Source organism: Taudactylus pleione, unplaced genomic scaffold, assembly GCF_031769625.1.
Source record: "Taudactylus pleione unplaced genomic scaffold, aTauple2 ptg000333l, whole genome shotgun sequence".
Taxonomy (NCBI): Eukaryota; Metazoa; Chordata; class Amphibia; order Anura; family Myobatrachidae; genus Taudactylus; species Taudactylus pleione.
In genome coordinates this window covers 8,208,549-8,236,321 of record NW_028284734.1, presented here as the reverse complement: position 1 = coordinate 8,236,321, position 27,773 = coordinate 8,208,549, and the positions used below count along the sequence as shown (strand labels likewise).

The following is a 27,773-nucleotide window of genomic DNA, read 5'->3' as shown; positions in this document are numbered from 1 at the left end:
CCCATGGGGCGCCCGTCGTATCTTCAGATCTTGCCTACAGCAGGAAAGATTTGCCAATCTCGTACACGACACACTGGAAATTGTTAAGGACGCCGAATAGATCGTTGGTCAGATTGGACACTTTTAAGCACCATATTGTGTCCTGGAGTGCCAGGGAGAGTTCAAGGGAAATTGTTCACGATATCACATTGTGAGCAATGAGCACATTGTCTAGTGTGTACCCACCTTTAGTCCTCCAGTGCTCTCTACTTCATATATAGATACACTTCCCTGAATGCTGCTTTGGATTGTAATAGCATACTGGTGCTGGCATGAAACAGGGAAAACATTGTTTCTAGGTGTGATTTTCCCAGAACCATTTTCCCACAATGTGTATGTAATCACTAACCCGCACTTATTTATATACATATAATTATGCCATGATGGAATGCTGAACGGGCAATGAAAAAAATTGGAGTGTTTGAGCAGACATGAGTGTAATATAATATTCTAGAAGACTGGCAAGACCCTCTGGCTATAGGGATATTTGCCTTCTGTGGGGTCCAGCACTGTCCCATGTGTGTCAAGACTCCAACAAATTATTTTTAATAAACAAACATCTCACGGATGTGAACTTCAAATACAAGAATTCTGCACCCTACAGAATCCTGTTTATACGTTGTTCAATTACATACATATATGTTCCTTATTTTTGGCAAATGTTCTGTTCCTTCTGTTTTTTTATGTGTTTTAGGCTGATGAGCAACAAAACTTCAGAGAAGTATGCCATTTACAGAACAGTACTATTTTACAATGTTGTAAGACTATGGGGCCCATTTATCATTGATCGCTTTTGCAATGCGATCAGGGCATGCCAGTAACGCCCCTGATCGCATTGCAAAAAGCGATCTCTTTGGCCAGATGTGTCATCCGGGACATGCAGGGACACAAGCTCTGAAAGGAGCCCGTCTCTGCTATGTCTCCGGAGAGCGGCCGGCCACTGCAGGGGGTGGTGCGCATGCACAGGCCGTGGACTGCACATGCACATAGCCGGGGAAGGTTCCAGCGGATCCCTTTGCCGGCTAATAATGAGCAGTGTAGCCCATCAGATGGTGTTAGCTGCAGGGGCCAATATCTGGAATGCATCGTATTCCAGTATTGGTACATTTGGCAGCATCGCTTCCCCCATAGAAACCTATGGGGAGGCGGCTGCCAGCGGCAATGGAGGGATCATAGCAGATATCGGAGATACCTTCTGCGGTCCCTCCTTAGTATATCCAGGGGATACTTAGTATTTGAGGTAAGGATTTTACCTCATATACATTTTGATAAATGGCCCACTATTACTTTAAATGCCAAGTTAGAAATGTTTACATTTAGTGAGCAAGGTTTGGCTATAACTGCACTTACAATTGAAAAATGGCAGTGTTCCCCTATTCACGTTACAGTAGGGGTCCGAAACGTAACTCAACGTATGTGCAGGGCCCTCCTGTAAAATTACTTTAATGCACAGCATTAACATATGGAAGAGTGAAAAGAAAGTGTCTTCCCTTGGGGAATGAGACAAGCTACTCTACTGCTCTCCTGACTGGAATGAGTCAGGTTGATATCCATGAGATAGGTTAAAATAACTTAAATATATGTTTTCTTTTCCATTTAAAGGCCACATATTGATCATAACAATAATAATTGAATATTATTTTAAAATGTGAGTAATCAATGGCAACATTATATAAATCGTAAAAAAGATTTAGCTTTTCTTTGATCCGTGGTCCTAACTTTAATTTTTGGTTAAGAATAATAAATAAAAAAAATCACAAATATACAAAAAGCACACTAAGTGATAGTAACAAACATCTACTGAGACACTTGGAGGATCCCTCCTGGGACTGTGGCCATAGACAGTGAAGAATAAGATGAAAGCTGCTGCTGCTGCTGAGTAACTGACTGTCACTGTACTCCCTGAACCTTCACATGACGTCTCGTAAGGTCGCCTGCATATGATGTAATACTGAAACCCTTCTACTCCTCGGCCGGTACATCCCCCCTGGCCTCACGTGACAGGCAGCGGCGTGCTGTTCGCTGGGCCCGGGTGTGTTCTTCTGCCACTGCTGCCGGGATGAGGAAGGGGAGAGGCGGGGACCCGGTTGCATCATGTTCCGCAGAGCGAGACTCAGCTTCAAGCCGAATGTAAAGCCAGGAGGACGCGCCCCAGGGCTCGGTGCTACCGGCGGTGGAGATGGAGGGGGTGCCCCCCAGCCAGAGCCCGTACATGTTACAGGGGAGGATAACGTAAGAGGAGGCCTAGAGGAAAGCGCCACCCAGGGGAGCACAGAGGCACAGCCCCGGGAGAGTGGGGCAGAGCGGTGAGTGTCACACACAGTGTGGCTGGCATGGAGACCACAACACACTCTCTGATAGGGGGGACCTGTCACCTCCTGCACCTCCCCAGGTGATCTGGAGCTGCCAGTCCCAGGTTATGCTGGTACGTGTAGTTCATTTCCCTCTGGTATATACTGAAGTGATGAGCCTGAGTGCTTTTATTAAGGTTACATGATGAGACATCCTGTCCTAGCTGAGAATGAAATGGTTACTAGCAGCACTGGTGGTAATGGGATGTGTGTCACAGTGGTGAAGTCTGTGGGTGACCTGGGGGTTCAGTATATGTCTCCTGGCACCATAGTCTCCCCTTCATATGTGTCCTTGTTATTCACTGTTAAACTAGGTACACACCTGAAAGATAAAAGGAGCGATCCACAATTTTTTTCTGACAGCTGTAATGATACAGAGAATATCCGATTTCCAATATATACACTACACAATTATCGTTCCCACCTGAATCATAACTCTCCCTAAAGAGCGTTGAGGTGATGTTTTTACACGCAGCTTGTCACGCGATGTCTGTACACATTACCTTTGCTACATGACATCGGGTCGTTGGGACAGATGAATGTCATGAAGCACTTCTGATGTTGGGAGTTAGTATTTTGGGTTTTTGAATGACTGTCAGCTGCGGGTGCTGGGTACACTGTGCAATAATCGGACTAGTCAGCCGAGGATTGAGCAATCGGCCCAGTTATTGCTCATTGTGTATCTAGTATTTGTGTCCTCATACACTTATCTTTTTTATCCTTTTTTTGCGCTATATGGTGCGACTTAGAAACTCTGCCACGGTAGTGATTCCTGGACTTTCGTGCTGTCTTCCTGTATTTAGCATTGTAGCTGCATACAAAGTTTGCTTCCAGTGATTTAGGATTAGTATTTTTTTTTCGCAGATTAAGCACAATGATGCATGGCGTGGCTCACTCATGACAGATGTCTTTTGCCTTTTTACCGAGCTTAGTGTCTGCGTTGTACACAGCAGCTGCATGCAATGTGAGCACCAGTAACCTGTGTACCTCTGCATAATACATTTGTGGCTAAAGTGATGCGAATTAGATGCATATTTAGTGAAAATAGTGTGGTGAGGTGCATGGCATAGCCTAAGGAGCCTATCCATTAGGCGACCTGAAAAACTGAACGACTAGCGTTCAGTCCTTCAGGTCGCTAAGGTGCGGTGCCCGCACTAAATGGCGTTCACTGGATGTCATTCAGTGCAGGAGACCGACCTCCTATCTGCGAACATTTGGAACTTGACGATCGTCGTCAGGTTGATGAGCATGTTCTACAGATAGTCGGGGTCGGCAAGGACCCAGCGTGCACGCGCATCGCTGGTCCTTGCCAGCTATCCATTACACGGCTTTCTGAACGTCCCGACCAAATCCTCCTGGTTTTGGTCGGATCGTTCAAAAAGTCGTCTAATGGATAGGGCCCCTTTAGTCCCATATCTAGTGATTCTTTCTGATAAGGGACACAAACAGGCTGTTTGGACTCTCGTCACCTGCAGTACCAGCTTGGTAATATCTATTCTCTATTCAGGCCTCCAGTGTATGGATATAGGGCTGATTTGCTAGAGAGCGACTAGTTCCGGGCAGTGTGTGTGGTGTGGAAGCTGAGAACATGTGGCTCAAGAATTTTGAGGCAGTCTGGGCTCTGACTGCCTGTTGTGTTCCTGAGTGCTTGGGGTGGGATTCAGCAGGCCAGCTCTGATTGCCTGGCAGGCTGCATTTTGCTCACCCCTGTCCTAACTCCTCAACGACATGACTGCTGCTACTTGAAAGACACTTGAGTAACTGGGGGAGAAAAAAAACAAGGATAGCTGGAGCAAGTCGTAGAGGGGAGCTTAGTGATGGGTGCCAGGGAGCGATTGGTACAGAAACTAAGCAAACAGCAGGTTATGGTGCATTAGTGGTGGCAGTTCTTTGAGACAGGAGAAAAGGATGAAGTATGTGAGTTGAGCTTAACTAAATAGTACAGACGTTGCTAATAAGGAGAGAATGGTTATTTCTAAAGCTGCATACACACACACAACGATTTTTTGACCGATAATCGTTACACGATATCGTTTAACGTTAATCGTTTCAAAAAATTGTTCACTTTCTGAGTCAAATGATGAACGATTATCGTTCATGCGCGTTCACGTTTGTAGTTCAGTCAGACTTGTCAACTGAACGATTTTCATTAAGGGAATATGCAAAAAACGTTTGTAGTTCATAAAAATCGTTCATTACACTTTAAAAAATCTGAAAGATAATCATCTGACAGATAATCTGACATAAAATCGTTGGTAACAAAATCGTTGTGTGTGTGTATGCACCATAAGACTTAGGGGTATTTTTACTGAAGTGCAGGTTTTTAAAAGTGGAGTTGTTACCCATAGCAACCAATCAGATTCTAGCTATTATTTTCTAGAAGGTGCTAAATAAATGTTAAGTAGAATCTGATTGGTTGCTATGGGCAACATCTCCACTTCTAAAAACCTGCACTTTAGTAAATATACCCCCTACTGTAGAGCTGTAAAGTGCAATATAACATTATGACAGAATAAACTGCTTGATTACCCCCAAATATTAAGGTTATGAGCTACGTTACTGTTGGCAATGAAACTTTTCGTGAACAAGATAAGAGCTTTTCTTTCATGTGATTACATCACTCTGACATACTTGATGTAATCAAATGCTGAAGCTTATTACGTGTTTTATGTTCTTTTAACTTTGACAACGTTAATGAACAATGTGTCACTTTTGAATATACGTGAAAGCAGTAGATCTTTTACATAGTTGCCTCTTGGAGTGCTACTTCTAATTGGTCTCTGATGGGTACCAAATTACTGTACTGTTCATATTACTGGCATAACGGTATTCCTGTAGTCATTTCCGGACATTAAGGGTTCTAAACATATATCACTAATGTCCTTGCTGAATAAGAGCTAGGATCGGACCTGGACCTTCCTGCCCCCTGACAATGTGTATATAATTGTACACTTTTGGAGATCGTGTTTTCCATTGTCTATTTGTACACCATAATAAGTCATTACTTGTAAACTCATTGCATAATGCATTTGCTCCAAATGATGATGTCAGTCACCGACGAGTTTTAATAGGTGGTTCTTTCGTTTGAATACTTTGGTATCAAAGTTTTTACACCCAAACAAATTTTGTTTTGAATTCTTATATCCAATTTTCATCCTATCAATTCAAGTGCTGATGACCACTGAGACAAGAGATAGTGATGATACTAATTCCTAATGTATTAAAAAGCTGCATTATCATAAATAGCCCACAGAATAGCTCTATGTAGGTGTCAGGGACGCAGTCACTTTTTTTCTTTTTAAAGAAAATTTTTATTGAAACACCATGATAAGTCGTACAAGATGTCTTTGCACTTATAGTAACATATTGCAAAAATAAACCAAAAAACAGATCCATCCAGTTCCAGTAGTACAAACTCACAATGCAGCTGTAAATAATTATACACTCTCTATATGGCGTGTAGGTTAGTACTACAGTTTTGGTACCATTCATTGATTTTCCTAAAGAGACAGACACTTTTAAAAAAAAAATTATAATGCCCCAATTCATACTGCACCATGTATACATTCTATGGAAACAGGTACATTCTTGACGATGTGTTCCTTTCCAGAGAATTACGGTAAATAAACATTGGAGATTTTTCTGCACATGCCTCTATAGCAGGGATGGGGAACCTCAGGCCCGGGGGCCGTATAAGGCCCCCGGAATCATTTAGTCTGGCCCTCAGAGCTTGTTTTCTGCTAGCCTCGTTTGGCTAGCAGGGTGTCTAGAGTAGCACCCTGCAGCCAAAATCTATGCAGCAGTGCTGCCAGGAGCATCCTTAGGACGCTTCAGACGGTCACAAAGCTGCCCTTACAGCTCCTGGAGCATCCTCAGGATGCTCCAGGCATTGCTGTAATCACCGGCGATTGTGGCCCCGCCCCTGTAACATCACATGGAGGGGGCGTGGCCTGCACCAGGCCCACAAATAATGTTATATATATCAAAATGGCCCTTGGCAGAAAAAAAGATCCCCACCCCTGATCTATAGGCTGCAAAGGAAAACTTGTGATCTGTGATGCTTGTGGCCGTGAGCTGATGGGGAAACAGTCCAAGTGCTGGCAACTTATGGTCATCACAAATAAATTAATTGCCACCTAGGTGTGACAAAAAAGTAGCCTGGGTAGTCTTACTTGTTAGCCTGCACACATTGTATAGTGTGTGAGAGAGTTACATGGGAATGTATGAGAACCTTCATAAAACTGGTTCTTGTTTTAAACTCAGGTTAAATCGGAGAAAGAAGGTATAATTGCCAGGACGTCGTAGCCCTTGTATAAGTCAATAATGTCTTTAATGTACTTATTCTGCCTTTTTCTTATGATTGCCAGGCATGAGAAGACGACCACTGTCAGCAATGAAAGTCAGCCGATTCTGGTAACTTCTACACCTCTCCAGAGGAGGAAAAGGATTTCCACGTTACCTAACCTGGCCAAACCAAGGGTTTCTAATAGTAAGCCTGTTGTTGCTCCTTCACAAAAGCCTTCACAAGTGGAAATTTGTCCCACATTACCAGTCAGCAATGTTCCAGTTCAGACCGAAGTGTCTCCACCTGAGAAGGCCAAGTTACCGAGCCCTCCAAAGTCACAAGCTCCTCTTGCTGCAACTCAAGCACAGCATGTGGCCTTACCTGAAAAGAGAACGCCAGTGCCTCAGGTCCCACAATTTTCTCCCTATAAGAAATCTGTCCTTAAACATCCTGATGTCAGTCCTGTGAAACCTGTGGAGTGCACGCAAAGGGAAGAGCTGAGTCCACTTAAAGAGATACCATCCCAGAAATCTATCAATGAAGACATTGTGACAAATAAACTAATTACTTCTAAAAAGACGATTGTTGGTAACCTGGAAAAGGAGAGACTTAGAAGATCACAAAAGTTACGAGAATTGCTTAGGGATGAATTGCGGAAAGAACGGGTAGGAATTACGAAGTTTTAATTATATATGGAATTAAAGGCTGCACATTAATGGAAGCATTTGTTTAGGCTTTATGCTTTTGAAGTATAGTATGTCCTGTACATTGACTCAGGGGTTTATGTATCAAGCAGTAAAAAGAGTGGACCAGTGGAGAAGTTGCCCATAGCAACCAATCGGCTTTGAAGTAGCATTTATCAAGTACAGCCTATTAAACAATAGGTAGGAGCTAATTGGTTGCTATGGGCAACTTCTCTCTTCCTCTTCTCCACACTTTTCACTGCTGGAAACATAAACCCCTCAGAATTGCTTGAATATATCTCTTGTTCCATTCAGAGCCTGGCCAAAGGTGCATTGGCTGTGGGCAATGAGAGTACATACCAACATTTATATAGTGTTCATTCTAGCCCCCTGCACCTGTCACAACTTCTGCAGTTCCTATTTCCTGCCTGGGGTGTCACTCTCTAGCACACTCTGGTCTGTATCTCAGAAGTTTGTTGCATCAACTGAGTGTGCTAGAAGCACCAGAGCAGAGAGTGACACCCCAGGCAGGAAAGAGGAACTGCATGGGTTGTGACAGGTGCAGGGTGCTAGAATGAACATTATTTTTTATTTTTCCTCTTAAGCATGTCTGAAGCACTTTGACATTTCAGATCTGCTCCTGAAATGTATCTACATTTTAAATGGAATTCTAGTTAATTAACTTTTTTTTTATTACCTATAGCAGGGGTAGCCAACCAGTCAGAGGCAAAGAGCCAAAAAATATCTGTGGTCAAGTTGAAGAGCCGATCGCATGCGCGTGCTGAAGGCCACGCCCCATTTTTGTGCGCACGCCTTTGGCATGACATTCGCATACACCATTTACATAAACTTCCCAATATATTTTTTCACTCTTGAAGTGAAAAAAAAAAGCCAGAGCAATATAGAAAACATTGAAAAAGCCACGTTCACATAAAATACACAGAAACAAGCCAGATCCACATAAAATACATATTAAAATCCAGAACCACACAAAATACATTGAGAAAGCCAGTACCCATTGTGCTGTCCTGTAGTTGTGTCTATTATGCAATGCCCACAGTAGTTGTGGCCCTGATGCAATGCCCCCTATAGCTGTGCCCATTATGCAATGCCCTCAGTAGTTGTGCCCTTCTACAATTCCCCTGTAGTTGTGCCAATTATGCAATGCCCTCTGTATTTGTGCTCCTTATGCAGTGCCCCCTGTATTTGTGCCCCTTATGCAGTGCCACCTGTAGACGCCTTTATGCAGTGCCCCCTATATTTGTGCCGCCTAAAGTAGTGCCCCTTAAGCAGTGCCTCCTGCATTTGTGCCCCTTAACCAGTGCCCCCTGTATTTGTGCCCCTTAAGCAGTGACCCCTGTCTTTGTGTCCCCAAAAGTAGTGCCCCCTAAATTAGTGCCCCCAGCTCAGTACTTACCTGACAACCATGGCTCTGACTCCCACTGCATCTAATTAGTTACAGCAGGCGCGCAGGGCAGGCTGGGAACGCTGGCATCTGAAGCAATTGGAGGCTTCTTTAGTCTCTGATCGCTTCAGAGACCAGCGCTCCCAGTTCCAGTGGGGGGAACCGTATTTTAGAAACAAAGGAGCTGCATGCGGCTCGAGAGCCACGGGATGGCCACCCCTGACCTACAGTATAGACTAATAATAATACATTATTAATCCAAAAGAGAAGGGAATTGGGTGCACAACTTCTGCTTTAAAAGTTTCTACTCCTAAATAATCGTTTAGCAAACTCCAATATTTAACTTCTCCTTAGCGCTAAAGATGAATGGAAAAAAAAAAACAGTATCAGAATACTAAAAAAATCAACAGTTAACATGTAAAGTATTTAAAAAAAAAAAAATATATATATATACCCAGGGCCGCCATCAGGGGGGGACTGCCGGGCCTCCAGTCCCGGGCCCGGAGAGAGAGGGGGCCCGAGTGGCATCGGCGAGAAATGCACGGGCGGCAGGAAGAAAAAGGCTGAACATCAGCGCAGCACGGCAGAGACATTTCAAATATGGAGCCGACCGCAAGCTAAACACAGCTCGCGGAACGGCAGCCAATCAGGAGCGGCCGCTCCTGATTGGCTGCCGTTCCGCGAGCTGTGATTGGCTCACGGCCGGCTACATATTTCAAATGCCTCTGCCGTGCTGATGCGCTTTCTACCTGCCAGTGCCTGCAGCCCATGCTGCATTGGTGGTGGGCACCGGCCGCCCCAGAGACACCGCTGGGGTCAGTCTCCCTCAAAGAGAACTCGGGTGCTCCAAAGTCTCCGTTCACTGCTGGCAGACTGAGCTACGTAAAGGTGAGGTGGGACTCCCTGCTCCTGAATACAATATACTACTGACCTGACTGTATGATGGTCCTGGTGCTAAAGGACCCTCATATGAAGGCCCTAGCTTTCCCACTTTGATATTCAGGTTTCCACTTATTACCACCAGCTGGTTACTGGGAGCACACAGGAAAGTTCGTTTTTTCTTTCTCTCCTAAGCAGAATATGTTAATTAAAATGCAAATACAGTTACAATAGGTATATTAGAATAGGAATGTGTATTTCATACATTGTATTAGATTTTCTATGCACATTTATGTGGATATTGTTGCATTGCATAAGAATCACCTATGCAGCTGTGATGTCGAATCACATGTTATATGGGTCTAATTTATAAATAAAAATATGGCTTTTCTCCAGCATTTTAGCTGGAGAAAGCCATACTTTTTATTTCTCTGTATTTAGTTACATTAAAAGTGTGACAAAATCACTGATTTCTCCACCTTTTAAGTTCTCCTTACCCATCCTTGCAGCCCCCAAGGGCTTTGCTGGAATGATATTTATATAGAAGAGAGAAGCATTTTGTGTCCTACCTGCAGAAACTGATAAAAGCAGGAAAAAAGGCGTTACCTTCCTGCTTTTTGTCCGCAGCCCTAGCTGACTCTGCTTCCCTGCCCTTTGCTCCCCCTAGTCCAACCACCCTTCCCTAACAAGTGCCCCCACATGTCAAACTTTGATCATTTTTAAACTGGTTTGCACACCAATTGATGCCCCACCCCAAAGTAGCACCACCCACGTAATCCACGGCACATTATCTGCAGCATACCTCCGAGGGGGGGGCCCTACCTATTTTATCAGTACCGGGCCCCACAATTTCTGATGGCAGCCCTGTATATACCTATGTTTTAAAACAAAATACATAAAGGAAAAACAATGATTTATAACTTTCTAATTACTTGGGGGGGTAATTCAAAGCGCGATGTGAATAGCACCGCGAGGTGGTACCCGGAGCTATTCCATTGACTGCGTTATTAGCCCGACTAAAGGATTTCTGCTGGCACCCTACAGTGTTACCTTATTATAACCACAATCGTAAAATTTAATGGGAGGTAATTAATTATTCTGGAACTTAATTAGTCCCTTGTTCATACAGGTTTTATCTATATATGGGGTACTTAGTCACTCTTATGTAATTGGTGAACAGAGTTGTTTCTTCTTCTTTTGGCAGAGTACGTCCCCCAAATTGGTGATCCAAAGCCGAATTTATACAAGTTGGTTTATGTGTTGGGATTGTATCAAATAATTGTCCTAAATCTAAAAAAAACGGGGCGGAACTGCTTTCCATCAGTTCTATTAGGAGAAGAAATCAGTTCCGCCTCCTCAGGCCCACCTTACCTGGCCGGTTAGTCCGGCGCCGCAGGGAGATTCCCGGGCTCCCGCTGAGATTTTGTTACCAGCGGGCGCACAGCTCCTTCACCACAGCGGCAGCCGGAGGCTGGAGTTCACTCCTGAGCTCTGGCTTCCGGCTCCTCCCGTGGGCACTATGGGAGAGACGTCGTGACGTCTCTCCCATAGTTAAGAGGAGCTGCCAGTCAGACGGTAGTGGACACAGGAGCAAGGCTTAAGGTAAGTATTGTGGGAGTTTTTTTGTGTGTAAGGGGCACTACTATTGGAGGTACCACTCCTGGGGGCACTACTACTGGGGGCACTACTATTGGGGGCAATACCACTACAGTGGGCACTGCATAATGGGCACTACCACTACAGTGGGCACTGCATACTGGGCACTACCACTACAGTGGGCACTGCATACTGGGCACTACCACTACAGTGGGCACTGCATACTGGGCACTACCACTACAGTGGGCATTGCATACTGGGCACTACCACTACAGTGGGCATTGTGTAAAAGGTTCACTAATGTGGGCATTGTGTAAAAACATGAATAAGGGACACTACTATGTGATGTAATGTGAATCGGGGGGCACTGTGCGGTTAATGTGAATAATATTGTGCTACTGTGTGGTGTAATTTGAATTGGGGATACTATTGTGTAACCACTTCCCTTTTTGAGATCACGCACTCTTGTGACCACACCTCTTTTTTGCAGCACGTGTCTAAGGCGCGCACAGTCCCTTTATTAAGTAGGTGGGGGGATGGTGAGTTCCACCACTTCTCTAGGACCACTTTAAGCACTGGACCGAACAATATATCGTACACCGGATCGTGTAATGTGTACCCAGCATTAATCTTCAAAGCCCCTGTTATTCATTTGTTAGCAGGGACCCACTACTTAGAGACAATGTATAACAATCGCAAACTTTTCAGAAATCCTCCAAAGGTACCTGTTTCTTCAGTGGAAGTGAATGGGAGGAATCCTTGAATCCATTTAAATGTTATTCATCTACCAGTTAAATTTAATAAATTACATTTTAATTCTGTCTGTATAATTGAAAATCTATGATGAAGCATATTGTTTTCCATATAACTTGCATGGCATCTAATTATTAAAAATTCCAGTCATGTTTAAAATCTAAACAATATTAAACATAAAATCTGCAAAACAAGCAGTCATCCTTCTAGTAACAGAGCTCAAATTAACTTAATTTTGTTTAATAAAAATAAGACATAACTTAAGGTCAACCCATAAACCACTTGTCTTAAGCTTTGTACACACTGGAGCGACGGTCATTGGTTCCGACAACGGAGCGAATACCCGTCAACAGTGATTGTGCGTCCACACTGGAAGACTTTAATAAACGCCGTAACGATCACTGTTACGTCATTCATTAACGGTGCACTGGCCGTACGCAAATTCGCTAGGTTTGATGTGCAGCACATCAAACCTAGCGACAGTCTCAGCGACCGCAGGAGCGCACACTGAGCAGCGATGTAGGCGATATATCGTTGTCGTCCTGACATCGCTCCAGTGTGTATCTAGCTTTACTTTGGCTCAACAGATTAAGCATCCACTATCTCAACCTCAGCAAACACCACAGTCTTTTAGTTTGAGTACCTTAACCATCCTCAAACACATTACTGTCCTAGAATTAGCAACTAATAGAAACATTGTGAAGCTTTGGAGATGTTGGAGGAACGTTTAATAGGAAATGGAAATCCAGCTCACCGTCCCGTTGACAGTTTAACTGATGTCTTGCTGGTGATTGTAACCTGCTCCGGTTTCTGTTAGGGGGCGATTCAATAGTTTTTTTGGGCGTGATAATTAATGAGCGCCCAGATTGCTATTCAATAGTTCTGGGCGCTCATTAATTATTGCCCTCTTCGCCGCCTAAAAGACGAGGTTTAGCCGTCTAAAACGGCTAAACCCGTCTTAATTCCTGGTTAGGGCATGCTATCTGCGGTTAGCGCGCCCTAATCAGGGTGTTTTAGACACATTTCTGCTTGCACACTCCTGAGTGCGTGCAGAAATGCCGGCGGCTATCGCACCCCGACAGAGCAACAATTGAATTGCTCTGTTGGGTGTCTTTAAAAACAAGCCGCCGGCTAAACATTTGAATTCCCCCTTTAATGTGATGTCTCGCTGAGGATGCTATGTACCCCACATATACCTAAAGACTTGGTATAAAAAATGAACTAGTTTAAGTAATTTGATAAGTAAATCGGGAATTTATCGATTTGTATTTATAACAGTGTTCACTCTTGATGCAGGGTGCTGATAAGCTGCTGTAGGAATACATCGCATCTAAAGTTTTGTCCTTCAGAATTTAAATCTGCTCTCTTCACTGATCAGCGCCCTGCACCTAGAGTGAACACTATATAATATGGTAATACCATACTTGCCTACTTTTGAAGAAGCATTTCAGGGAGATTGTGAAAGCAGCACCTATGAGCGCGTGTTACAGTGGGCGTGTACTGATAGATCTGAGAGGCGTGTCCTAAACCTGACTTACATCCAAATGTAACCAGCCCAAAAGCAGTTAGTAAGATCTGTTTGTTGATGAAAACACACTAATACTTTGCAGAAATTCATAGGGATCATTGTGCCTTATAATAACCAATGCAAGGAAATGACACTAATGATCCCATTTGAATGTATTTATCTCTGTTTTTTAATATAACAGCTTCACAATGGGGGTAAGGATGAAATGAGGGAGATTGCTAGACTCTTCAGGGAGACAGGGAGATTGCTACTATTTCAGGGAGTCTCCCTGACAATGAGGGAGAGTTGGCAAGTATGGGTAATACACAGCAAGTTTACACGAAAGTGACTGATTTCACCACTTGGTTAGAAAGTGATAGCTAATGGTTCTTCATTTCTCTGTTTTTAACATGTCTGTTATCAAGAGCAAATGCTAAACTTTGTTAATTTTTTTTTATCTGTATTTTTTTTTACCTATTCTTAGCTCTTCTTACTGTACATTGCTTTATAACAGTAATAATGGTGTGTGTGTGTGTACGTTTTAAACGAATAAAGGCCCGTCTGTATATTTCTTTAAACATGTAAGTAGAAGTAGTGTAGCTCTCCGTAGAGCACTATAATGGCTTATATTTTGGTGCTGGGCCTGAAATGCACTTGGTTTATAAAAGGAAAGAGAGAGATCACTTAAAATCAGTACTTTCATTCCAGAATGATTAACATTAAATCCCATTTTATAGTTTAGCTTAACTACTGTGAATCTGTAAAATTATTTTATTAAGGTTTGAATAGTAGTTTAGGTCATGAGATAGTAGAAGAATTCATGTAAACTATGACAGCTGGGTGGGTTAATTATATCGCTCTTAAGGATCCATTTAGACCCACTTGCTAGATGCCTTCGCACGCACCCAGCGTATGCAAAGATAGGCGATCGCACGGCAAGGCATTAGTACACCCACTATGTCTTGGCGTGCGATCGCGGTGTGTATGCAGATGCCCACAAGCATGTCTTAAGACGCCCACTAATGCACTTCATCTCCAGGTAGTGTATGCAGCCTTCGGATGCGATTGCAGCGCTTGTGGTTGACCATACCCTTCCGCAAGCACTGCGAATGCTTCAGTGTGAAATACAACCAAGTGACGTGTACTATGACGCTCTGTGATAATTATGCAGACCTCTGAAACGGCGTTAAGACGATCAAACGCCTACGTTCGCATCACCACTTCCCCGTTTCCATCGACCAACCCCTGTTACCACCCACAAACTGCTTGTCCTGTCACTCAGTCTAGCGAGCCGTCTATGCGTAGCAAGTGTACGTTTCCCGATCGCCTGGACTAGTTCGCGCACGCGTACTACGATGCATGCACATTGCCAACCATCGGCAGCTACGAGCGAACGCAGTCTAGCGAGCGGGTCTGAATCAGGCAGATGACAGACACGGGGGGCAGCCACACTATCTAGCCACCTGGCAAATGATGGGCCATTTGCCAACTCCAGCTTTAAAATAAAAATGTAGAATATTAAATTATTTAATTTTAAGTATTTTGATGCTGGAGTCGGTACATCTCTGACTCCACAGTCCTGATAGCATCCATGGATGGAGGCTCTAATATTTTCTTCTGTGTAAGGAAATCGTGTAAGACCTGGTACATTTCGCCTTCAGCTGTATGTGGGACAAAGACTGGAGGTTGTTTGTATTTGTAGGAGACAGGCCACTAGAAACATTTCCTTCCTATGAATCTTTCAGTTCTCTCGCTCAAGTTTTGGTTCCCACAATACTTCCAAACAATCCCATTATTTGCCTACTTCAGGGAATGTCCTCTGGGCCAGGACTGATGGAAATAAGGATAGTCTGATTTCTCCCACAAAACAGTCATAGGAGCATGAGGCGCCAGAATATAACTCTTCGGGAGCAATACACCCTCGAGAAGCCATTCTAGACTTCGAAGGTTGGTGACAGAAGTAAGACTTACTAACTTCTAGATGGGCACAGCTGCATTTAAGTAGTTGGGGCTTGTCTTATGCAAGTTGTAATCTGTATCTGATCCCTGAGTGCTTACCATTATCAGTGTGGGATATCTGATATACTTTGCAGTAGTTTCCTCTAAACTTTTTTTTTTTATTCTAAAAAAAACTCCATAGTGTAGAACTGCCTTTCACTTGACAGCAGTGCTTAAATGGTTATATTCAAATCCCGCTTGATGATATGCGGCCAAGGTTTTTTCATTCCAATATTGTGTTTCTACCTGTTTTTTTGTAAATCCTTTTTGAATCAGAAGGAATTTAGTGGAGTTGCGTTGACTAGTCATTCAGAATATGAGGAAAGGGAAATTTGTGGCATTTCTGGATAATAAAGAGAAGATTACAGAAGGTTAGTAAATATTTGCAGGAGTTGTTCAGAGCCCTCAATTGGCCTATGCAGTCTTGGCACACAGATCTTGAGGATCGGTCAACTCAGGCACTTTTTTCTTTAGGCAAACTTAGGGCACCTTTTTTCATCAGCGCTTTACTGAGCTGGCTTTGGTGACATGGCTTCTAAACTAAGATTATTAAAAGTAAATGAATTGCGAGCCCTATACACGTGTCCTCATACATCTAGCCTCAATACACCACTCAGCATGACTGCTGAGAAGGGGGATGTTTAGACTGGGACTGGGTTGACAGGTCTTGTTAAGAGGAAAGCTCTCCAACAGTTTTGGGGTTAATGACTTGATTTTGGCCATCGGCCAGACTTTACAGATAGCAGAGGCTGAGGTCCCTGCATCTGTGGCTCCTTTAGCAGGTTTATTACTTTTTCTAGTGCAGAAACTGGATAGGTCTTTTCAACCCATTCTAAACCTAAAGTGGCTGAACCCTCACCTACAGTTGGAGAGGTTCAAGATGGAATCCCTGCGCTCCATCATTGCTTGCATAGAAGGTTGGGAAGTCCCGTTCACATATCTGAATGGGACCACAAGCTGCTTCGGTTTGCCATTGGGTCCCCCCACTTCCACTTTCAGGATTTCCACCACACCTAGGGTCTTCATCAAGATCATGGCCTCCATGATTGCCCTGTTGTGAACAAAGGGGATAATGGTCAACACTTACCTGGATAACTTGTGAAAGCGTCTGCCGGGGCCCTGCTCAGTTTTCTGCAGGTGATGGTGTTAATCTTGGCAGAACATGGTTGGATTCCCAACCTCCCCAAATCCGGCCTGGTTCCATATCAGACTATGGTTTTACTTGGGATATTTGACACCTTGTTGGCATGTCTTGCCATTTCTTGTGTGGTCCCTTTTTCAGATCCAGAGTTTCTGGTCCAAGAGGAGGCCGTCCTTTTCATCAACGTACTGGGACTGTAGGCACCCTGTGATGTCCTGACTCTTGGCTCAGCTAATTCTGTGGCGTAATCCTCTGCGCATTGTCTGACTATTCCACAACTGTGACACATATCAACTGATAGGGCGGGTCCAAGAATTACCAAGCCATGGCATAGACTTGGCTACCATGATGGTATTCGCTAACCAAGTTGGCACATGAAGCTGATTAAAGTTGTTGGATCACTTTTGGACAACCCCTTGCATAGTGTCCCCTTCCTTGCCCCCTATTTTCCTGCAATAGTGATTTGTTGGCAGAGCTTTCTCTTGAATACCTACCTTTACCTGGTGATATAGCTGCCTATACCTGTGATGCCCTGCTAGTAGTAGCCTCTGGGCCATAGGCAGTGGCGTAACTATAAATTTTGCTCCCCCTGCCAAAAAAGTTTCAGGCGCCCCCCCGCCCAAAAAACATACACACCCAAAGACGACTATTAAGGTGTGTGGTTTCATGACGCTAAGTAATGCCCCTGTAATACATTATGCCACACCGTAATGACCCTTACAACACATTATGCCATTTTGGGGGGATATGAGAGTGCATTGGTATCACTGTTTAATTATTTCAGTGGGAATTTATAATAGTCTCTACTGCAGTGGCTATGTGTCAATACAAATCTGTTACCAAAGATTTTCACCCCGGACCATTGAATTTATTATATGTTAATAAGTATCACATGACAAGTGAGACTTTTTATGTGTTTAGCACAATTATGTGATGGGAGGATTCCTAAAACTACACTGTATTTTAAGAGATTACTAATACAATGTATATTTTAATATTTACTAGGGGTGAGCGGGTTCGGATTTCTGAAATCCGAACCCCCCCGAGCCCCCCCGATCCGAGTCCGATCCGAGTCAGGCTCGACTTTTCCCGCCTGACTCGGATCTGAAATCGAGGCAAAACGTCATCTTCCCGCCTTCCGAGTCTCGCGGGTTTTGGATCCTATATAAGGTACACACGTCGGCGCCATTTTCTCACTCGGCTGTGGACAGTGAAGAGGGAGGGTGGGAGTTAGGGCTGTGTAGTGTAGTGTAGTGTAGTGCTGCTGTTGTCCACTACTTCAAAGTCCATAGGGGCTGGCTGTGTTGTGCTGTGCTGCTGTTGTTAATAGGGGCTGTGTCCACTACTTCAAAGTCCATAGGGGCTGGCTGGACTGTGTTGTGCAGTCAGTTCTCCATAGGGGCTGTGTCCACTCCAAAGTCCTGTGCAGTGTCCCAGTCCTAAAGGAGTGCTGTAGTGTTGTCCAGGGGGTGCTCTGTCCATCAGGGGTGCTCCCCCCAAGTGCTAAAAAAATAATATATTTTCTGTGTTTGTGAATTGTGTGCGCAGTAGCCGCACGTGCATCAACAAAGTAGTGCCAAGCGTGCGCCTGTGTCATAAGTAAAGGGCCGGCTGGCTTGACCGTTAAGGGTGCTGTAACCCCCGAAAGTACACTCCAGTCCAAACCAAAAAAAAAATTATTTTCTGTGTTTGTGAATTGTGTGCGCAGTAGCCGCACGTGCATCAACAAAGTAGTGCCAAGAGTGCGCCTGTGTCATAAGTAAAGGGCCGGCTGGCTTGACCGTTAAGGGTGCTGTAACCCCCGAAAGTACACTCCAGTCCAAACCAAAAAAAAAATTATTTTCTGTGTTTGTGAATTGTGTGCGCAGTAGCCGCACGTGCATCAACAAAGTAGTGCCAAGCGTGCGCCTGTGTCATAAGTAAAGGGCCGGCTGGCTTGACCGTTAAGGGTGCTGTAACCCCCGAAAGTACACTCCAGTCCAAACCAAAAAAAAATTATTTTCTGTGTTTGTGAATTGTGTGCGCAGTAGCCGCACGTGCATCAACAAAGTAGTGCCAAGCGTGCGCCTGTGTCATAAGTAAAGGGCCGGCTGGCTTGACCGTTAAGGGTGCTGTAACCCCCGAAAGTACACTCCAGTCCAAACCAAAAAAAAATTATTTTCTGTGTTTGTGAATTGTGTGCGCAGTAGCCGCACGTGCATCAACAAAGTAGTGCCAAGCGTGCGCCTGTGTCATAAGTAAAGGGCCGGCTGGCTTGACCGTTAAGGGTGCTGTAACCCCCGAAAGTACACTCCAGTCCAAACCAAAAAAAAAATTATTTTCTGTGTTTGTGAATTGTGTGCGCAGTAGCCACACGTGCATCAACAAAGTAGTGCCAAGCGTGCGCCTGTGTCATAAGTAAAGGGCCGGCTGGCTTGACCGTTAAGGGTGCTGTAACCCCCGAAAGTACACTCCAGTCCAAACCAAAAAAAAAATTATTTTCTGTGTTTGTGAATTGTGTGCGCAGTAGCCGCACGTGCATCAACAAAGTAGTGCCAAGCGTGCGCCTGTGTCATAAGTAAAGGGCCGGCTGGCTTGACCGTTAAGGGTGCTGTAACCCCCGAAAGTACACTCCAGTCCAAACCAAAAAAAAAATTATTTTCTGTGTTTGTGAATTGTGTGCGCAGTAGCCACACGTGCATCAACAAAGTAGTGCCAAGCGTGCGCCTGTGTCATAAGTAAAGGGCCGGCTGGCTTGACCGTTAAAGGGTGCTGTAACCCCCGAAAGTACACTCCAGTCCAAACCAAAAAAAAATTATTTTCTGTGTTTGTGAATTGTGTGCGCAGTAGCCGCACGTGCATCAACAAAGTAGTGCCAAGAGTGCGCCTGTGTCATAAGTAAAGGGCCGGCTGGCTTGACCGTTAAAGGGTGCTGTAACCCCCGAAAGTACACTCCAGGCCAAACCAAAAAAAAATTATTTTCTGTGTTTGTGAATTGTGTGCGCAGTAGCCGCACGTGCATCAACAAAGTAGTGCCAAGAGTGCGCCTGTGTCATAAGTAAAGGGCCGGCTGGCTTGACCGTTAAAGGGTGCTGTAACCCACAAAGTACACTCCAGTCCAAACCAAAAAAAAAATTATTTTCTGTGTTTAGCCGCACGTATATATCAAATCGATATAACATAAATGGAGGACCAAACTTTCTCCGATAAAAATAAAATAGAGAAAGATCAAGAACCACTTCCTCCTAGTGCTGAAGCTGCTGCCACTAGTCATGACATAGACGATAACATGCCATCAACGTCGTCTGCCAAGGCCGATGCCCAATGTCATAGTAGAGGGCACATACAATCCCAAATGGCAAAGTTCAGGAAAATGACCTTGAAAAAGACATTTAAATCAGCTGAAGAGAAACGTAAACTTGCCAATATGCCATTTACGACACGGAGTGGCAAGGAACGGCTAAGGTCGATCCCTAGTATGTTCATGACTAGTGGTTCAGCTTCACATGACGATGGAAGCACTCCTCCCACTAAAAAAATCAAAAGAGTTAAGCTGGCAAAAGCACAGCGAAGAACTGTGCTTTCTAAGAAGATATCACAAATCCCCAAAGAGAGTCCAAGTGTGGTGGTGGTTGCGATGCCTGACCTTCCCAGCACTGGACGGGAAGAGGTGGCTCTTTCCACCATTTGCACGCCCCCTGCAAGTGCTGAAAGGAGCACCCACAGTCCACTTGCTGATATGCAAATTGAAGATGTCACTGTTGAAGTACAACAGGATGAGGATACTGGTGTAGCTGGCGCTGAGGAGGAAGTTGGCGAGGAGGATTCTGATGGTGATGTGGTTTGTTTAAATCAGGCTCCGGGGGAGACAGTTGTTGTCCGTGGGATGAAAAAGCCCATCACGGTCATGCCTGGGCAGAAGACCAAACATTCCACCTCTTTGGTCTGGCAATATTTCTATCCAAATCCGGACAACAACTGTCTTGCCATATGTACCATATGTAAAGGTGAAATAAGTAGGGGTAGGGACGTCAACCACCTAGGAACATCCTCCCTTATACGGCACCTGCAGCGCGTTCATAAAAAGTTACTGTCAAGTTCAGAAACTTTGGCTCAGACCGTAAGCAGTCCAGGGACACCTAAATCCCGTTGTCCTGTTGTATCCAAGCGCCTGCAAACCACACCGTCAACTCCCTCCTCGTCAATTTCCTCCTTAGTCAGGATCGGAAGTAGTCCTGCAGGCCATATCACTGGCATGACTGACTCTCCTATCCGGGATTCCTCCGGAGGATCCTGCATTGCTACACCTACTGCTGCCGCTGCTGCTGTTGCTGCTGCTGCTGGGAGTCGTTCATCATCCCAGAGAGGAAGTAGGAACACCACTACTTTTACTAAACAATTGACCCTCCAACAGTCCTTAGCGAGGAGGATGAAGTACGACAGCAGTCATCCTGAAGCAAAACGTATAACTGAGGCCTTGACTGCTATGTTGGTGTTAGACGTGCGTCCGGTATCCGCCATTAGTGCAGTGGGATTTAGACAATTGATGGAGGTAGTGTGTCCCCGGTTCCAAATCCCGTCTAGATTCCACTTCACTAGGCAGGCGATACCGAGACTGTACAGAAACGTCAGAAAAAGTGTCCTCAGTGTCCTGAAAAATGCCGTTGTACACAATGTCCACTTAACCACGGACATGTGGACAAGTGGAACAGGGCAGACTAAGGACTATATGACTGTGACAGCCCACTGGGTAGATGTATCACCTTACGCAGCAACAGCAGCAGCGTCACCAGTAGCAGCATCTCAGAAACGCCAGCTCGTTACAAGGCAGGCTACGCTGTGTATCACCGGTTTCAGTAAGAGGCACACCGCCGACAACCTCTTAGAGAAACTGAGGGAAATCATCGCCCAGTGGCTTACCCCACTTAGACTCTCCTGGGGATTTGTGATATCTGACAACGCCACCAATATTGTGCGGGCATTACATCTGGGCAAATTCCAGCACGTCCCATGTTTTGCTCACACAATAAACTTGGTGGTGCAGAATTTTCTGAAAAGCGACAGGGGCGTGCAGGAGACGCTTTGGGTGGCCCGAAAAATTTCTGGCCACTTTCGCCATTCAGCGACTGCGTGCCGAAGACTGGAGCGCCAGCAAACACTCTTGAACCTGCCCCGCCATCACCTGAAGCAAGAGGTTGTGACGCGGTGGAACTCAACCCTCTATATGCTTCAGAGGATGGAGGAGCAGCAAAAGGCCATACAAGCCTATACATCCACCTATGACATAGGCAAAGGAGGGGGTATGCACCTGACTCAAGCGCAGTGGAGAATGATTTCCGTGTTGTGCAAGGTTCTTCAGCCCTTCGAACTTGCCACACGTGAAGTCAGTTCAGACACTGCCAGCTTGAGTCAGGTCATTCCCCTCATCAGGCTTTTGCAGAAGCAGCTGGAGAAAGTGAAGGAGGAGCTAAGACGGAGCGATTCCGCTCGGCATGTGGGACTTGTGGATGAAGCCCTTCATTCGCTTTGCCAGGATTCCAGGGTGGTCAATCTGTTGAAATCAGACCACTACATTTTGGCCACCGTGCTCGATCCTAGGTTTAAAGCCTATGTGGTGTCTCTCTTTCCGGCCGACACAAGCCTGCAGAGGTGCAAAGACCTGCTGGTGAACACACTGTCAGCTGAAGCGGAACGTGACACGTCAACGGCTCCTTCTTCATTTTCTCCCGCAACTGGGGCTGCCAGGAAAAAACTTAGGTATCCTAAGCAACCCGCTGGCGGTGATGCAGGGCAGGCAGGACCAAGTTTGGACATCTGGTCCGGACTGAAGGACCTGGCAACAATTTCTGACATGTCTACTGTCACTGCATATGATACTGTCACCATTGACAGAATGGTGGAGGATTACATCGGTGACAGCATCCAAGTAGGCATGTCAGACAGTCCATACCTGTACTGGCAGGAAAAAGAGGCAATTTGGAGGCCCCTGTACAAACTGGCTCTATTTTACCTGAGTTGCCCCCCCTCCAGTGTGTACTCCGAAAGAGTGTTTAGTGCAGCCGGGAACCTTGTCAGCGAAAGGCGTAGGAGGTTGCTTCCACAGAATGTGGAGAAGATGATGTTCATCAAAATGAATTATCAGCTCTTCCAGGGAGACCAGCCTCCAGAAGGTACAGAGGGACCTGTGGTGGTGGATTCAAGTGGGGACGAGTTAATACTTTGTGAGGATGAGGATGTACACACTGAAGAGGGTGAGGAATCGGTGGATGAGGAGGATGAGGATGACATCTTGCCTCCGTAGAGCCAGTTTGTGCAGGGACACATTAATTGCCAGCTTGTTTTGTGGGGGCCCAAACGAACCAATCATTTCAGCCACAGTTGTGTGGCAGACCCTGGCGCTGAAATGATTGATTTGTTAAAGTGTGCATGTCCTGTTTATACAACATAAGGGTGGGTGGGAGGGCCCAAGGACAATTCCATCTTGCACCTCTTTTTTTCTTTGCATTATGTACAGTTTGGGGCCTAGTTTTTCTAACTGCCATCCTGCCTGCCACTGCAGTGTCACTCCTAGATGGGTCACGTGTTTGTGCCGCCCACTCGTGTCGCTTAGCATAGTCATCCAGCTACCTCGGTGCAACCTTTTGGACATAAAAACACTATTGTGAGGTGTGAGGTGTTCAGAATAGACTGGAAATGAGTGGAAATTAAGGTTATTGAGGTTAATAATAGCATAGGAGCAGAAAAACCTACAAATTCTGTGATTTTAGCTGTTTTTATGCTTTTTTTCAAAAAAATACAGATCCAAAACACAAAACCCAGAACCCAAAACACGGAAGGGTGGTTTTGGCAAAACCAATCCAGATCCAAAACACGAAGAAAGATCCAGATCCAAAACCAAAACACAAAACACGAAAAGTGGCCGGTGCACACCCCTAATATTTACCATATATAATTTTTATTTCTGTTATTATTGGGAGCCTCACCAACCTTTTATACGAGATTGAGACCTCCATTTTCTGTACTGATTAGTTTGTATAAGACATACTGTATATATGATTTATAATATCCGGTGTGAAACCAATCTATATCTTTTTCAACACATTATGCCACACAGTAATGCCCCTTAACACATAATGACACAGTAACGCCCTTATAACAAATTGCCATGCCCGTAATTCCTCTATAACACATTATGCCACACCGTAATGCCCTTTATAACACATTATACCACACTAAGTAATACCCCTAATAGCATATTGTGCCACACAGTAATGCCCCTTACACATTATGCCATGCAGTAATGCCCATTACATCCCATCCTTACAGATCTACTTCACCAACCCTCCTCTCCGCTCCTGCCAGTCTTTCACTTCAGCTCAAGACAGGTTGCACAGTTTCTATGTTCGTGTAGAACCAAGTTATTGGGAACATAGCTTACAACCTGTAAACTGCTTGTATCAAGTTAATGCCCCCTGTCGCAATGCCCCAAATGCAGTGCCGCCTGTAGTTGTGCACCCATATGCAGTGCCCCTTAAAGTAGTGCCTCCCCAGTACTTACCTGACCCCAGTACTTATCTGAATCCACGCAGCCGTCATCCGGGCTGTTGCTCCCGCTGCCGTGCTGACTGGATCTAACTTGATCCAGCAGACGCGGGCGTGCAGGCTCCTCACGTCGCAGGTGATGTCATGACATCATCCGCGCACTGCATCACTGGGAACGCTGGGCTCTGAAGCAATCAGAGGCTTCCTTAGCCTCTGATCACTTCATAGGCCAGCGTTCACAGTTGCAGTGGCAAAGTACCGGACCCCGGATCCCCCATGCCACCGAGGGGGCCATAGTTACGCCACTGGCCATAGGGAGAGAATGGCTCCCTGCGGCTAGTGATGCTACTACTGTGCTGCTCGGAACGTCCTTTGGATGCTCCAGGCATGCACCCTGAAGTGTGTAGAGCCACCCGTGGTGTCCGGGCAACTCTACACACTCTCCTGCTAGCAGCCTTACCCCGTCTTGTGAATTCACGGGTTTGGGGACAAGCCCCGCTCCAGCTGAGTGTTCTTAAACCTCGAACTGACTGCCGGTAATGGGGTGTGGTGAAGGCAGCGAGAAGATGTTATCCATAATTGGAAATCTTTTTTTGGCCTTTTATACTCAGCAATACAGTGACCTTGAATGCATTTTGGTACACTGAAAAGGCAGTAATACTGTCTATTGATGGTTCTATATGTAACAATTATATATGAAAACCTGCAACTTCATTACTGTTTCCCTCATTATTTTAGAAGAGTACAGTCCAAGAACTATTGCTCCAAGGCAGTGTCTATCTGCAGCCAGTGGGACCGTGCTGTATACCTTTCTCCTCTGGGAGCATGAATATGGGTGGGCCCCAACGCAATTCTCCCACAGACTCCATGCTCCCTAGGTTATGCATTAGAGTGAAGGAGGAGGGAGTGAGCTAAAGATATTAAAAAAGAATTACTGTATCCCCCTTTCCGCCATAGAACTCCTTAATGTGGGAGAAAAGTACATTGGAGCATCGTCCTTTGTTTTTATGAGCTTATACATATCCTTACAGCCTACAGTGCAGGGCTATGGTGGCACAATCTGCATTCTGAGTGTAAATGTTTTAGTAAAAGGTATAGGATTGCTCTGGAAGTTTTGGGAGGGTTGGGGGGAAGGGGTTCTTGCTGTTCCTGCTATTTCACTCATTGTTTAGTGAAAATGTCAGTTCTTCAACCAGGTTCCTCAATGCTGCATGGTCTCAACATCATTTTTGGTATATTCAGTGTTTATTAACATTCACAAAAACAACCAAATAATTATATAGACAATAATAGAAAATCAATCACATTGTGAATACATTTTTTGAAAATAATAAAGAATAAAATAAAAAATAGAGAGGTGGAAAGGGAAATAGAGGATGTAGGAAAACACATCAAGGTAAAGAGGTCAGATTTTATAGTCTATTTATATAAAGTGTTAGCCACAAAATATAGTACCCAAATAGGAGAAAAAAGTAGTATACCCTTATCTGCCTGGTCTACCTGGACAAATGGTCCCAATATTCAGTAGATTCTTTATATTTCAGCCAGGCAAACCACGTGGTGGTAAACTCCTGATGTCTATCCAGGCTGGAAAGAGAGAGATCTTCCATATCCCTGTACATATCTATTCTATGAAACCGAGCAGATATCAGAGGGGGGGGCGAGGGGCCCTCCAATAAACCGGGGTGATCACTTTTGCTGCATTGACAAAATGTTTAAAACAGAGACTTCTTACAGTGCATCCGGAAAGTATTCACGCTGCTTCACTTCTTCCACATTTTGTTATGAAGCTCAAAATTGAGCTCAGATGCATCCTGTTTCCACTGATCATCCTTGAGATGTTCCTACAGCTTTATTGGAGTCCACCTGTGGTAAATTCAGTTGTTTGGACATGATTTTGAAAGGCATACACCTGTCTATATAAGGTCCCACACTTGACAGTGCATGTCAGAGCACAAACCAAGCATGAAGTCCAAGGAATTGTCTGTAGACCTCTGAGACGGGGTTGTCTCGAGGCACAAATCCGGAGAAGGGTACAGAAAAATATCTGCTGCTTTGAAGGTCCCAATGAGCACAGTGGCCTCCATCATCCGTAAATGGAAGAAGTTCGGAACGACCAGGACTCTTCCTAGAGTTGGTCGGCCATCTAAACTGAGCGTTCATGGGAGAAGGGCCCTAGTCAGGGAGGTGACCAAGAACCCGATGGTCACTCTGTTAGAGCAACAGCATTCCTCTGTGGAGAGAGGAGAACCTTCCAGATGGACAACCATCTCTGCTGCAATATACCGATCAGGCCACTCCTTAGTAAAAAGCACATGGCAGCCTGCCTGGAGTTTGCCAAAATGCACCTCAAGGACTCTCAGACCATGAGAGACAAAGATTGAGCTCTTTGGCGTGAATGCCAGGCATTATGTTTGGAGGAAACCAGGCACCACTCATCACCGGGCCAATACCATCCCTAAAATGAAGCATGGTGGTGGCAGTATCATGCTGTGGGGATGTTTTTCAGTGGCAGGAACTGAGAGACTAGTCAGGATATAGAGGGAAAGATGAATGCAGCAATTTACAGAGACATCCTGGATTAAAACTTGCTCCAGAGCACTCTTGACCTCAGACTGGGGCGACTGTTCATCTTTCAGTAGAACAGCGACCCTAAGCACACAGCCAAGATATCAAAGGAGTGGCTTCAGGACAACTCTGTGAATGTCCTTGACTTGCCCAGCCAAGAGCCCAGACTTGAATCCAATTGAACATCTCTGGAGAGATCTGAAAATGGCTGTGCACTGACGCTTCCCATCCAACCTGATGGAGCTTGAGAGGTGCTGCAAAGAGGAATGGACGAAACTGCCCAAAGATAGGTTTGCCAAGCTTGTTGCATCATATTCCAAAAGACTTGAGGCTGTAATTGCTGCCAAAGGAACATCAACAAAGTATTGAGCAAAGGTTATGAATACTTGTATACATGTGATTTGTTAGTATTTTTTTTTTTTTTAATCAAATAGCAAAGAAACTTTTTACACGTTGTCATTATGGGGTATTGTGTGTAGAATTTTGAGGTCAAAAATGTATTTATTCCATTTTGGAATAAGGTTGAAACATAACAAAATGTGGAAAAAGTGAGTGTTGTGAATACTTTCCGGATGCACAGTATATCTAGAGATAGGTAAGTCTATTAAGTTAAGCAACCAGGTACCAGGGTCAGCCAGTGCCCAGTCTCCCAACAACCACCTTAGTGATCTGACTAATCGTATTCCAGAACTTCCAGAGCTTAGGACAAGTCCACCAAATTTGAAAGGGGGACCCTGTTGTATCTCCACAGTGTAAATAGGAGTTAGGAAGACCAGGAAACATTTTACACAAAACTCTTGGACACCTATACTATTTGGTGAGAAATTTTAAAATGCATCTCAATTACTGATATACTTTGAGAAGATACTTGAGTATAAAGAAAAATTTTTCCCACTGCCTATCAGAAATAGTGAGACCTGTTTCCCTCTGCCTAACTGTGGTAAAATTGGGAAGAGAACTATAATGAATTTCAGCTAGCAATTTATATACGCCAGAAAGAATGTGACGAGGTGCTACAGAATGTCACAAGCGTGGAATTTAGGAGCT

At 44.8% G+C, this 27,773-nt stretch overlaps 1 protein-coding gene across 2 annotated transcripts in view; it reads left to right on the top strand.

Moving 5' to 3' along the window:
- The first annotated feature begins 1,974 nt into the window (after positions 1-1,974).
- The window catches only part of BDP1 (BDP1 general transcription factor IIIB subunit), a 184,713-nt gene continuing 158,914 nt past the window's right edge, over positions 1,975-27,773 (top strand). For both annotated transcript variants that reach the window (XM_088443767.1, XM_088443766.1), the window contains exons 1-2: positions 1,975-2,345; positions 6,758-7,340. In XM_088443767.1, the coding sequence (XP_088299893.1) occupies positions 2,134-2,345; positions 6,758-7,340 (795 nt within the window). In that variant the 5' untranslated portion in view covers positions 1,975-2,133. The remainder of the gene's footprint in view (positions 2,346-6,757; positions 7,341-27,773) is intronic.